Genomic DNA, 14,944 nt, shown 5'->3' with positions numbered 1-14,944 from the left:
TTGAAGTTAGGTCATCAAGTACTTTATTATCATCACTATTTTATTATATATTTATTCAGTGGTTTTAAAATAACTTGTGTACATGCCCACCTACATGTATCTACATGATCATTCCCCCCACCTTACAATTAGATGACCTTGAGAAAAATGCCTTCAAATCCAGGAGACAGCTACTATGTCTAAAAAATGCATGTTGATTTTTTTTTCAATCAGTTGACCATTTGTCTGACAAATTCATCCTTAAGACAACCCTGAGAGAAAGTGTATTAATAATTTTCATATAAGCAGCCGAAACAGAATTCTTCATCAGATAGTCTTATTTTGTTGTATTGCCAGTATTTTACACTTTAGATGGCATGGGAATGCCATTCTGCAGTATCTCAAGTATCAATTAGCTGACGCTAATTCTATCACAAGAAGGCCATACATAACCATCGTTATGAAAGTAACCGAAAGTAACCGTTACCCCTTACAGTCATTTCAATGTCAATGTCTACTTATAAGTTTTCTGAAAGAAACTCACTGAACAACATAGGTGGTTTTTCCTGTTTATTACATAGTTATTCTAAGGTGGTAAGTGTCACAAAGTTAACTTTGAAGGGAATAACATGGTCCAGTGGGAAATACAAGCTATAACATTTTACAATAAACCACAACACAAAGTGATGGAACTTTCAAAACTGGGTAGTGCAATGAAACATCTCATCATTTAGCTCTATAAAACTCTGCGGATGGCCTCAATTGATGGATTTTTAAAATATAGTGCTGTTTAAAACATTTTAACACCAAATGCTCTTTTTAAGAGAATATACATCCAAGCAACTCAAACTGTATGCAGAAAGTATGTCAACTTCTTTGTAAAAATTTCATCCAAATTTACAATATTCATAGTGTACTTTGAAGTAAAAATTCCTTAGAACAGATAACTCAATTCCTTGCTTGTTGATGAATATAAACTAAAAAATACACATCGCAAGAAAATTAGCTTTCGTAGGTCTTTGCCTGTGACCTTGCAGATGCCTATTATCCTGGCTTCAAAACTAGTTCTGTGGCCATATATAATACAAACACCCATGTACTACATGCACCATTTCTTGGAATTTATCCATCATCCCTACTAAAATGAACCACATTTTAAAGACACTATACATCATGCACTCTTGAAAATTACAGCTAGGGCCTCAGATTTCCTATCTTTTCCACATGCATTACAAGCACAAAATTACAAATATTTTTTAGCTGACAGTATAACAAACTGCATCAGGCAACTGGTATACTGAATTCAATATATCTCTCATTTTTACACTACATTCTTGTGGGATATTTCAAACAAATATAGTTCTCACATGCACGATTAAAGATGCTAGCAAGGCTAATGCAAATATGTATAAATGGGCAAATGTATGCATATACAGTAAATTCATTCAATTAGCATTTTCAAGTGTGTATATATCTATACAGATGTATACACACGGATAGTGAGTATAGGAAGGTTACTACTGAAAATATGTCAACAGTTAGAATAGTGTTTTGAAAGAACATACAAAAAAATTACCTTACGGGTTATCTGGCCTTGTTACCAACTTACTTCAAATCGAACATAGTTTGGATTCTTTTATATTTGTGTTTCAATACAACACTCATCTACTCACAACTCTATAAATCAGTATTTCATTTTTTAGTGAATATTGATTGACAATCAAAACATGTCACCAATACATACACGTTAGGGAAAACATCAGTGATAGGATTCACCCATTTTGATAATTGAATGTCAAGACATAACAATATAAACATCAATTTTGTGCTTATGTTTAATAATTAACACAATATTGGATTTGTTTGGATTTCACATTTTTTGTGTATCTGGATTCCATTTTGTTTGTTTGTTTGTTAAATAAATCAGTACAGCTATTTGGAACCATTTTGCCTTACTAGTTTAGCATACTAATTTAGCATACTGCCTTTGAACTTAAAAACGCCCCAACTAATACATCACATTTAACAATTTGTGACATGAAGGTTTTACATACAATTCCACAAGAGCCAGTAACTCATAAGGCTGTGTCACAAACACCATATTTTACTATTTACGGTCTATGAACATACACAGATACTTATATAAGCACACCCATATACACACTGAGCCCTGAAAATTTACACAGACACCCACACACCTGTATAGATATATGGCCACATATGAAAAATTTAGCAGTCCAATAGCTCAAACACATGGGATTATTTCTCAAGAATATTATTCTCTATTTTCATTAAGAAATGTAGCATTCAGGCTTCATTGTTTTTAAATGGGGAACGAAAAAACAAAAACAAAAAGCGAGCCCAATCATGTATAGATTTGCAATGGATGCAACAAAATACCCCTGCTGCTTAATATAGGGAACACATACCATACACAAATGTTGGTTCAAAATGTTTTTAGAAGATATTATTTGATTTTTTAATATTTAGATGAGCCAATATAAGAACACAGGGATGTGTACAGATGGGTGGACCTGAAAGGCCTTAAAAGCCTTTGATGGTATAGAAACACTGTGGATTCCCCCCCCCCGACTTGACCGATCAAGCAAGACAAAGAAGAAAAAAACCACGCGGCTTTCAGAACCAGTCTTCTGAGTGCACACCAAACTTCACACTTGATATATTATTGATTTGCATTTTCTAAAATGCTGAAAGCAAGGAAATACTTATCCTAGCTTTTTCTATGATGTCTAAGGGAAAAAAAAGTGAGTGCAAATGAAGAAGTATCAAACTTTTGACTAGAGCACAATGTCTTCATAGCACATTTAAGGTTTATCATAAGGACAAAAATGCATGGCTTTTGCTGGAGCTCGTTCGTGCTCCGTAGAACCATTTTAAAGTTCAGTGCCTAATTTTTTAAAAAGAATTCTGTACGTAAGTAAATCTTAAGTGACTATAAATCATCAATTTGATTCCACCAATGAACCGAAAACTTCTGGTTGTTGCTAAGAGGTTTTTTTATTATTATTATTTTTTTAATTTCTGCTTTAGTATAATGGAATTAGGCTCTGCATAGAAAGAGATCTCAAAGTCTATAAATGGTGTGTTGTTTCAATCTCCGAGGGACTTCAGTTTCAAAAAGTAAGTGATATATATTGCCTCTGAACAGTCCTTTAATAAAAGTCATATGTTCAAAAGATTAAATGCTGTGGAACAGCATTTCCTTTGGAACTGCCTAAATGGAAAGTTGGCCATGATATCTATCGGCAATTAGTACAAGTACAGTTTCTTTTTGCCGTGTCTAAACAAAGCCATGGGCTTCATATCAATTGGCACTATCTGCCACTTATCCAGAACAAATAGCATTTATTGGACCTTTCTAAGCAGTACTTGTCCCTAAGATTGACAGTGCAGGGAAGTTAAAATTTTTGGAATTTATTTTTGTTCTGGACCATCTGACCCCACCAGATTTAAGTTAACGGTTCCACTGCTTTCTTTGCATTTTTGACAGTTCAGTCAAATACATACTGATCTTTTATGGATTCAACTGTATTAAGTAATGCATTTTACAAAGACATAACTAGAACAGACACCAGCATAGGCAAGTCCACAGATGTTTACTGTTTCAGCTAAAACAAAGCAGCCTTTTGATCTCAGCAGGAGTCTCTGTTCATTTCTATTGGAAACAGTTTTAAAACCTGAAGTCTGGAACAGGTATTATTATGAACTGTTCTTTCAAGATGGAATGATTCAGTTTGCGGTTCGAATAACCTGCCAGAGAAGTGTCTTTCTCTCCAACAGACAGGATAATGAGGCACTAATTATTATAAGGCTAGGTTTTCAGATGCTGTTAGATTGCCTGGACTCTTTTCTTTCTTTCTTTCTTTTTTTTTTTTTTTCCTTCTTTTGGTTGAAATGTTTTATTCACTTGGAAAGTGAGATGGTAACATATGTAACTATAAACCAGATGGTAAAATTTGATAGTTGAGCAATTTATCAAGGAGATAAATTGATACCATTTAAAACAGTATATGACAATTGAATTTCTCTCCATCTTGAATCAAACATTTTGTTCTTAAATTCAGTTTTCAAGTAAAATTTGAAAAAAAAAAAACCTCAAGGAAAGGCCTCCAAATGGCATCATACATTTTTAATTTATCACCTACTGAGATATGTCAAGCCTGTAGAATATCAAAACCATGCTTCACAAGTCTTAAATTGTTAGTGTTTGAACTAGTAAAACTAAATGATCACTAGCGTATGGCTTACATACAATAGACCATACACATTAAATTAATTTTTAACATTCAGATTTTAAAATAATTATTTTATGTGTAAGCAAAGCTGACTATGACTTTTAAAACAGAAGACAAGAAGGGCAGAATTAGTAGGTTAATGTTAAACAGTGGGTTATAATCATAGACTTACTTGGTTAACACAAAAGGAGTTTTGCATATGAAAATTTCCAAAACATCAGGACTTCTCTGAGTGGAGATTTGGATACTGAGGGCCTGATTTACATAGCAGCATTTAAGAGAATTTTGCTTTTAAATAGATTCCTCTTAGAAGAAATCCAGACACAATTTTTTTAGGTCTGTGTGTTTAAAAAAAAAAGTTTTCTAGTTTCAGCCTTTTCACATTTGAAAAATTACATATATGGTTGTAGGGAGGAATTATGTAATTTATAGCAATGCCACTGAACAAGTTCTTCATGTTGGTATATCGGTTAAGCTATATTTATGCTGCTTCCAATGAAAAGGTAAGCTTAAGAAAATTTACTTGATGAAAAAAAACAAGGAAAGTTCCTAACGCCTAATGTTAGAGTCTTCAGGAGATGTGTCCTTGACATGAGTGTTTTTCCTCAGATATATTAACCCACAAAATGGTAAGTAGCTTTGTCTACTGTCCAGGAAGAAAAAAAAAATCGACTTGAGTATTTTTATTATTTTGCAATAGAAGTAGCTTTAAAAAATCAGCAATCCAAATTTTCAAAAGAACGTAACTTTTAGAAAAAAAAATATGTCTGCTGGTGCCATTTTAATTCGCTTGACCAAAAGGACAGAAAAATTGTATCTATTTGTCTACTTATGATTAAATGAAAACCTCATCTGCAGAAATTATGACCCTATATTGCTATATCATTAGCTTGTTCTTATACTCAATCTTGGGTCCATATATGAAATTCATCTAAAGCCAGGCCTTGAAAAAAAAAACCTCAGCAATCGAGTCCCCCAATCAAATCAATGTAGGAAACATACATATAAAAAAATCTTCAAGGATTAGCATCATGAATATAAAATGCCTGTATATCTACTTTTATATGATTTAAGTTCATAATTTCAAGGTATGCAAAACTCTTTTGTGTATTTTGCTGTTAGACTTTTCTTAGGAAATGTGAAACACCTTCACCCAATCACAAACCATATACATTGTTCCATTGTCTCTTTTACACTGAGTCTCCTACTGAATCCAAATCATCCGAAGAGATGGGGCGATACAGGTCCTGTAAGATGAAGGGCAGTACAGATTTGTTTACTCAGCTTTCTTGGGTGCCCTGTGGCTCTCTTAGGAATGGAGCAACAATGAATGAGCATCCTTGGTTTCTAATGTCAGCAGACCTTTTAGAGTCTCCAAAGTTGGGTCAGAGGAAAGGTAATAACTGAGAAACCATTTAAACAGACATAAATGGTGCTCATTTTGCCTTATTGGCTTGAACTGCTTCCGAGCTATTGCCTTCTGTGTCCTGTTGAGTTTTATAACCCCTGAGAGCCGTCCATGCCAACTCCACTACTACATGTCTAGGCAATTCTTCCTTGAACATTTCCTTCCTTCCTTGAAGAGGAATGTGCTTACCTCACCAAATAATGTGTCAGGAACCCCAGAAGGCATGCAGCAAATTCTGGTCACAGAGCAGTAACCCAAGTGTTGCGTTTGCATACCACATTAACCCGACAAAAACTGCCTCTTCAAAATTTTATATTTGGAAGACAGAAAATAGGCAAGCTGACCTCCCCTTCCCTTCCCAATGTTCTTCCGGTTCTCCCACCACTCACCAATCACCTCCTTTTTTCCTCCCTCCACCCCTTTCTGCTAGGAGATCTCTCAGTTGGTAGCCAGGCAACCAGCTCAGATCTGCAGACGGTCTAGAATCCTGGCTTCTTTTCTCTTTTGTACCACCTACTCCTCACATCATCTGACTGATAGATAATCTACACAAGTCAGCCATGTGGGAGTATAATGGGGAGCTTCATTCAACCTACACACCACAACACATTTCTTCCTGATGTATTAAGAAATAAGACCTCAAAAAGTTCATGGATGGAAAAGATCCTCTAAGATCTGCTTCTGTGACCAGTTAAATGCTTCTAGGCAGCAATTTAAATAACAGTGTTTTGGAAAAATAGGGAGGTTGTTTGGTACATTGCCACCAATGCTTTTATGAAGAAAATATCTGGCCTGCAGACTCTTAACTGTATACGACTATTCTAAAATACCAAAAGCTGTAACATAAAAATATGATTTTAAAGGAAGGAAAAAGGCTGATTAAATCATCATAATTAACATAAATAAAAATACAGATTTTCTTAATTGTGAAGAAAGTGGTCAAATGTCTTGCTGTTCCTTTAAAAATTAAAAAGAATGTTCTTATTTTTTAAAACGAGGTAGGCAGTGTAAATGTGTGTGTGTGTGTGTGTTTGTGTGTGTTGGGGGGCACAGCCAACTCATTTTCCTGGCCACGTTGCTAGGCAACCCAGAAGGAAAAATAGAACTAGCTACTGTTTTCCAATTTGCAATAAAAAGAGTTAATTTATTCTTTGAAGTCTCTTCTTTTAGCACTTGCCATCTTTCACTTATTTCAGTATTTCCTGCATAGGAGTATAGCCAACCATTTGAGAACATCATTAACCAAATTTGAAACAGGATCAGTTTTTAGGGATATTCTAGGCCCATTTTAACTGGGAGGGGTTATTTGATGCAGTTGCCTCCACACCAAGATGAAAGCTTCTCTCGCTAAAGCAGCTGGGAATGTCTCTGTGCATTGACATGGTACATGGATGGAGGATGTTCATTTACGGCCTAAATTTAAAAGCCTGGAAACTGAACCATCTCTGAATTATCCAGTGCTCTATTTACAACATGTGCTTAATAAATGTTTTCAGATGACGATAAACCCTTTGTCTCCCTGAAACAAATGGGATTATTTTTCCCTCTCAAGTAGATGCTTGCATTGGTAGTTTAAAAGACACAGTGAAGAATCTACAAGAGAACCACCCCTTATAGTCATTTCCCAAGTGCTGGCGATGTTCATTATAGAAGCCATTGGCCACACAGCTGCTAGTCACTGGATAGAAATTTTCTGCCTCATTTGGACAAAATCATAGTGACGCCAAGAGTACAGAGGGCAGAAGAAGCGAACTCTAGCCTCATTCTGCCAACACAAGGACAGTTGGGCAAAGCACTTTATAACCCCACAATGGAGGTCTCCACAATAAGCAAGCAGGGAGAGAAGCTCAAATCTACGGCAGGGACTCTCAGTCACCATAATTTAGTCTCAGCAACTAAGCGTGAGCTTAATCCTGAATCTGAGTTTAATTTGCTCAAAGGATGGACAGGGATTACTATGCCAGATGTACTAAAGCATATACGTCAAAGGAGAGAATATTCTCGGAAAGAGCACTATCTGTGCTATATATGGCTGCCTCCATGGAAGGGGCCTTGCTGGGTGGCATTTACTAGAAAAGAATCACCCTCCTTCCCCTTCCACCACTCAAGGATAGACCCTTAGGGGACTCCATAAATTCGGCCAATTCTTCTTTTAGTAGTTCACTAATGATTCCTGTACTTTAAAATGCCAAATTAGACTGTGGCCAACAAGAAACTGATAGTGAAAACACTCAGATGGAGTAGAACTATCGGGTTTTCTACCTGCAAAGAGTTTTTTCCAACTGAGACTCAGAGAGGATAACGGACTTACCGAAGATAACACAGCCATTTAGTGGAGGAGCAGGTGCCAAAGCCTAGGCCTCATCAAATAATCTAAACATGCTACACCTGGTGCCAGGAGGCTCTGTGGAGAAAGACAGCCAACCTGACACTGGTGGGCCAGGCGCCAAAGGGAACGGGGTCCGACGGAGTCCCCTGCCCCCCCTGCTTTTAGACAGTGGCACGTGGACGCAACCTTGCAGGGGGCTTGACAGGAAGAGCTTCCATCTTGGATGCAGTTTAAAGTTATGGAACTTAGAAGTTTCATTTTAAAGCACATAATAAAAGAAACCAAACTAAGAATCCAGTCTCTGAGTTCAGAAGCCTCCAAGGAGCCCTTGCTTATTAAGATGTTCGGTGAGCACCATCATAAAGCCTCCCAGGAACACATACTCCTCTCCACCGTGCTTCTGAAATCCGGACAGTGGAAGGCCCTCCCTTCCCTCCTCTGCACCTTCCTCTCCTCCCCTTCCCACCCCTTTTATTCCTGCCGTGGTATTACTGGGAAAGACAGACAGTACAGGTTGGGAGGGGATAAGAACAGTATTTCTTTCCCATCCCTGAACATGGAGAAACTAACACTGTTTCCAGTAACTTTCTGACTTTGGTCTCCAAGCTCAGTCAACTTCTCTAGTATTACACAAGAAGCTAAAAAACAAACAAACAAACAAACACAAAGCAAGTAGTGATGAAAGAGAAGGTGCTCGATGTGGGTTTCATTCACAAAAATACATGTCATCTGTACCCATCCCCTGTGCCACGGACCCTAAGCCGCTCCGGACCACCATTCTGTGCCAGAGAGCAACTCCCCACCATAACCCCCTTCTCCGAAAGGACACTTTTTTTTCCTTTTCCTTCTTAAGGAAGGCTGATGGTCAGCGATGAGGTCTAATGAAACTCATCACAACTAAGCTTGCAAACTAGTGCCAATAAAGTCTTTGCCCACTCAGGACTAAAAGAGGTGGGGTATTTAAAAGTGAGGCAGCGGGGCGCCTGGGTGGCTCAGTCGTTCAGCGTCTGCCTTCGGCTCAGGTCATGATCCCAGGGTCCTGGGATCGAGCCCCGCATCGGGCTCCCCGCTCGGCGGCGAGCCTGCTTCTCCCTCTCCCACACCCTCGTTTGTGTTCCTGCTCTCGCTAACTCTCTCTCTGTCAAATAAATAAATAAAATCTTTAAAAAAAAAAAAAGTGAGGCAGCAACTGTTGATTCTTCTCAGAGTTAAGCTATGGACACATACAGAGAAAATAAAAACCCTGAGCTCTAGCAAAGAGAAACCAGTCACTGTAAGTGACCCGCCACGGTCACTGCCCACCCTCACCTGGTTATTACTTAGAGACAAGCAGTGCTCCTGGGAGCTGGTCACCTGTGTCATTCTGCAGGGAAGCTCAGGCAGGTCTTAAACAAGGAGCTTGCTTAGTTCCTTACCCTCTGCTTCCGCAGGCTTCCCGGGCTGGTGGGTGATGGGCTTGGCGACTTGCCCGAGCGTGGAGTAGACAGCTGACTACCAGGGGTTCCATTAACTAGAAGCAAAGAATCACACAGAGAAAACAGGGCTTGTTAAAAAATTTTCATGACAAATCGGCTTCTCCGAGGAACAAGCAATTACAAAGGGACATTCGCTAAAATTCCAGACACCTTCCTATCTGTGGTCCTAAAAAACAGCCTCGGGGAATAACCTTCTTCAGAAATGCACGGTTTTGCTAATCCATGCTACATAGAGCATCAGGTGACACAAAAATGCTTAAAAATGTACTTTGGACAACTTTCCTCATGAATTTATGAACAGTGCCTTTAACTGTGCCGATAGATTTTAGCCATGTGGTTAAGGTCCTGAGACATTTTCAACGGGATTCGTCCTTAATTCTGTAGTTTAGCTTCCCAGCACCACCCAGTAGGAGTAAATATTAGCACAGCTCACAAGTGATTTTCCCAGTGCCTTGTTAAAAAAGACCTCTATCTTTTTACAGTTAAGAACTCACTTCTAGAAGCTCCTGTATCCACTTGTGTCCTATGTATCCCTCTGGCCTAATTCTGAAGGACCTGCCTTCAACGGGACAAACTAATTGGCACAGACACTCAGGAACTCCTTACAGTCTGTCTTCATTGCTACTGAAAAGAAAAGCTGCTTTCTGATAGGTTTAAATCACTGGAATTCTCCCGGACTCTCAAGACTTTTATACAGCATGATCGCTAAATGCAATCAAAGCCACAGAACTCAAGTACAAGCAATTCTTTTCTCGGAGTCACATCACCTCTCGGAACTGATAACACACTCTGGAGACGTGACTTTATAAAGATATATAAGGTTGCCACTCTATCACCCATAAACAGGACGACATTTTCACATGTTTCATATCCACAGTCAATGAAGGAGAATTAGCCACGAGATACACACACATTCTTGAGGGCGCACGAGAAACATTTTCCATGAAGGAGAGCAATAATGCATTGAACTTACCTTCTATGAGTTCTAACATGGACACAGTCTTAGTGTTTAACCTGGCAAGAGCAAGAGGCGAAGTCCCCTCTCAGCACTAAGCCGAGCACCCGCGCAACTGGGAAGCAGTTGGATTAGTTAAGGCTAAGGCTGCTCCCAGAGCAGGCTGAATGAGATGCAGGATTCATCAGCAGATGCCTTTTCTGCGTAAGGCTGACGTCTTCCAAGCAGCAGTGGGAGGTGCGGGTTCTGTCTTAGGCTACATCAAAGGTGTCAATTAAGCCTCATGCCAAAGCAGAGACACTGCAACCCCCACCCCCGACACCACTGCCTCCCGGAAGCCGAGCCCTCTCCTACTTTGCTCTGAATCACAATGAAGTGCCTGGGGGGCAAGAGGCCCAATGACTCATCTGAATATCAAAATGACAATAACTTCCAAAACCTGGTGACTACCTGGGTAATAAGTACACCCTCACAAAACTCAGTGGCCTGGTACAATGTTGACTGGGTTTTCGCAAACAACGTTGGCACAAAAACTTAGGAGTGCCCAAGAGAGTGGGAAGCTCCTTGTTTTGTCATCTTCTCTAAAGACCTTTTAAAAAATGTCACATAACCCATGCTACACTCACGTGTCGTTTTGCCTTTGAAGTGTATTTAGCGACGCCTTCGAGACAACAACAAACAACAACGTGGGGAGGGGTGCAGATTAAAGTAGGAAGCACTGCGAAGGCTTTAATTTGCTTGCATTGTGCTCAGGCCTCTTCATACTGGACTTCCTCCAGCCTTTGGCCTCTATTAGGGGCGGGCTCGGACACAGGCAAGAACTGAGGAACTGTGGGCAGAGGCAGAATCTACAACTAACAAGGCAAGAGACCCCTCCGAGAAAGACAGGTTTTATGAAAGTCACATTTTCTTTGTCTACTTCTCCACTTGACACATACAGGCTACCCAGACTGGGGAAAAAAAGAGTAACCTGGGAAGTAAGCAGAGTATTAACATTTTTTACTTTTGATTCACTAAATTTATAAAGCTATCGGAAAATGAAGAAAAAAAGAGAAAGTGGACTCCAGGATGACAGCCTTAGCCTTTTCCAAAAGCAAAACAAAACTACAACATGTTTGCATTTGGTAAGTACCCGTTCTGTGTGCATCTCAGTTTATCAAAGACTTATTTTCTATGCACCAGTTAATGCACTTAATTAAGCCTTTTACAAGTACACTTATAAGCATATATGTATACATTAGCTCATTTAACACAATTACTATGAGGCAGGGAGTATTCTTTTGCAGAAGAGGAAACTGAGGCATAAAATGATAAGCAACTTGACCAGCAAAGATGGGGACAGAGCCCCAAACCTAAACAAGACAACCAAGAATCTGTACTCTTTACCACCACATTCCCTAGGGTGCCAGCCTGCAGGGAAATCAGATAACTAAGCTAGTAATCACAATAAAGTATTTTGAGGAGGGAGGTTTTGGGTGTTGCCTCTGAAATCCTAACATACCATGGGGTCAAAGTCGCCCTACACCCTATAGAGAGGGTAAGGAAACCCAACCTAAGTATTAGTAGGATTTTGCAGGTTAAAGTGGGTAGGGCACAATGAAGGAAAAGTGTTCCAAAGGCCGGGGGGGGGGGGGGGGGGGCACCTGTTTTGTGGCTGGGCCTGGGGGAGGGAGCAATGTGGTGCATTGAAAAGACCTAAAGAAATTGGCCAGGCAGGTAAATGGAGCTGGGGGGAAATAACCTTACAAATGAAGGTGGAGGAGTTGGTAGGGATCCCGTAATGCAGGGCTTTAAAATTCATGTTAAGGAGTTTGATTTTTATCCAAAGGGCAATGACACGCTCTTGAATGATTTTAAGCAGGAGCCAGGCGATCAGATTTGTATTTTTAAAAGCGCTCAAGAGCTCTTGCCTGTCAAGAACGGATTAGGGGAGCATAATAACGGGCTCGAGGATATCCCTAAGGAGAATGTCTAGGCAGGAGGGAGTATGGCACGTTTAAGTGTCCTATGCTCAGAGGGATGGTGTGGCTGGGTTGATGGTGGTGCCGTGGGGGCAGAGGTAAATGGAGACATTCAGGAGAGATTTCAGAGATTCAAAACTATAGGACATGGTACCGATTGGTTGAAGAGGATTGAGGCAAGAAGAGAGGAAGTAAATTTGGAAGGACACAGAGAATTTGGACATGTCAGACTGAAAAAACTTAGGTGACATCAATTGTGCAGTGTAGGTTGGATTGAACTTTTCCTGTTTTCGATGAAGTAACTTGCCCAAAGATGAGCAACTGGAAAGATCTCATTTATGTCTGCTCAAAGAACTGCACACTTTTCCCATGAGTGGCCTGTCCTGACACGTCAGGATGTGTCTAGAACATTTGTCCCCCATCTTCGGGGCTAAGGGCTTCTGGGTTTCCTTCTCTATCACTGGGGCGCCTCCTTCATCTAAAGCCCTTGGACTCAGGGCTTCTCCTTCTGTTGCCGTCTCTCCAGAGAGATGAAGCTCAAGTGCCAAACAAGCCATTTACAATCAAACAGTTTTGGAACACAACCTGCTTCAAAGTCGGGAACGGCCTGTATTCTTAGGGTCAGAGTTTCTTTTTTTTGTTTTTTTAAAGATTTTATTTATTTATTTGACAGAGAGATAGAAGAGCACAAGCAGAGGGAATGGCGGGAGGGAGAGGGAGAAGCAGGCTCTGCACTGAGCAGGGAGCCCGATGCGGTACTTGATCCCAGGACCCTGGGATTATGACCTGAGCCGAAGGGAGACGCTTAACCATCTGAGCACCCAGGCACCCAGGGTCAGAGTTTCTACTCAGACTCTTCCTCTTGGCCACCAAAAAAGCATTAGCAACCTCTTAAAATGGCTCTTGACATCCAGACAATACCACACACCTTACTGTTGAATCACTGCTGGAATACATAATTTTATTTCATAAGTAAGGCTAATACAAGTATTGAGTTCAGTTGTTTTTTTATCCTGTGCTACCCAAAGTCTCTGGATGCCAAAAGAGACGGCTTTGTCACCTATTGAGTAGAACTTATTAAAATTCAAGTAACCAATGGCATTACTTTACAGAGTAAAGTATTCCTGTATTAAAGGAGTCTGTATTTCAAAGGGGAAAAATTCAACTCCGTATGGTTGTTTTTAAGTGGCCAAGCAGGTCTAAGGATTCATTATTTCAATCTGAAAGTCACTCCATCTGAATTCCTAAGTACTCATCAGGTCCCCTGCCTTGTACCATCAGGGTTCCCTTTATTCAGAACTATCTGGGTTCATTTTCCTTTAATCCTGTATCCCTTGCTCTTCTTGAATGAGAAAAGCTAAACTCTAGGCTGGGTTATTCACAGATCCCATGATGATCAATCATGTAACCGGACACCAAAGAGCTGTGTATGAAATCTGTGGAGCTGATTTTACCAGCCCTAGTTTGTGCCCTGCCTTTTGTCCAACCGGGCCATCAACCTGAGCCCATCAGGGACACAACAGCATGAACTGGTCACAGGACGTTACTCCTCATGAAGCGTCCAGCCTCACCCTTTCCTTTATCATTTCAGATAGATGACCCTACTCTACAGGGCCCTATAATCAATCAGCACACACAGTATGCACAATACACAGACAGTGTCTGACTCTGTCTATTGGTCCCTGTCTCCCAAAACTTATAACTGAATATGAAAGTTACTAAAAGAACTCTAGAATTCGGAAATACGCGGCTTGTTTTTACTAATTCATTGCTCCTTTTAAATGACTAGACGCATGCGTATATTAATTTGGAATGCTTTTGTGAACTTAAAGGGTTTCTTCTCTTTACGGTTTCATTCTTAAAAGTCTCAGACCACATGTGGAAGCTAAATGTTTAAATGTCTCAAACTGGTCCTGAAATCAGAGCAATCTCCAAGCAAGATTATCTAATCACAAGGTGACTTTTAATTTTTTTTAATTTAATTTTATTTTTTTTAAGATTTTATTTATTTCTCAGAGAAAGAGAGAGCACTCACAAGCAGGGGGAGGGGAGAAGCAGGCTCCCCGCTGAGCAAATGTGGGAGCCGAAGTGTGGGACTCCATCCCAGGACCCTGGGGTCATGACCTGAGCGGAAGGCAGATGCTTAACTGCTGAGCCACCCAGGCGCCCCCAAGGTAACTTTTTAGACATGAACATCTACCTTGTCCTTTCCCTATCTCCTTTCTGCATGTAAGGTGGCTCGTGTATTTATGCTGCTGTATTTGCAGGGATGAGAGGAAATAACATGTTTGCACACATATGGGGTCTGGCTGTGGATTTAGGGGGCAGTGATTCAGGCGTGTTGTTGAGGAGATCCAACCACTCACCTTAGACTTTCTCTCATTCCCTGATCATGGAGGAGGCTATAGATACTCTAAAATCTCTTTTCCTAGCCCTTGTCCATTGCTTGCCACATTATTGAGAAGAAGAAGAAGAAACAAAAAGCAGATGGAGTCAAATGAGGCCAAGAGAAAACAGACAAATATCTCATGGGGTGGGAGGTGGGGGGTCGGGGGACTCTCGGGGAAAGATGCTTTTTCCT

General features: G+C 40.1%; 1 protein-coding gene across 2 annotated transcripts in view; it reads right to left on the bottom strand.

The window, feature by feature from the left end:
* DCLK1 (doublecortin like kinase 1) overlaps positions 1–14,944 on the bottom strand; it is a 345,007-nt gene that overhangs the window by 71,729 nt on the left and 258,334 nt on the right. Inside the window, exons 6-7 of one of the 2 annotated variants that reach the window (XM_035003549.1) lie at positions 9,388–9,482; positions 537–5,482 (exon numbers count right to left, since the gene is read on the bottom strand). In XM_035003549.1, the coding sequence (XP_034859440.1) occupies positions 5,426–5,482; positions 9,388–9,482 (152 nt within the window). In that variant the 3' untranslated portion in view covers positions 537–5,425. Of the gene's footprint in view, positions 1–536; positions 5,483–9,387; positions 9,483–14,944 lie in introns of those variants that run through there. The other variant, XM_035003548.1, reaches the window with a different exon arrangement.

This window comes from Mirounga leonina, unplaced genomic scaffold (genome assembly GCF_011800145.1).
Source record: "Mirounga leonina isolate KUSES-001 unplaced genomic scaffold, KU_Mleo_1.0 Mir_127, whole genome shotgun sequence".
Lineage (NCBI taxonomy): Eukaryota > Metazoa > Chordata > Mammalia > Carnivora > Phocidae > Mirounga > Mirounga leonina.
Note: the sequence above shows the minus strand (reverse complement) of the source record. Positions and strands in the feature narration are given on the sequence as shown.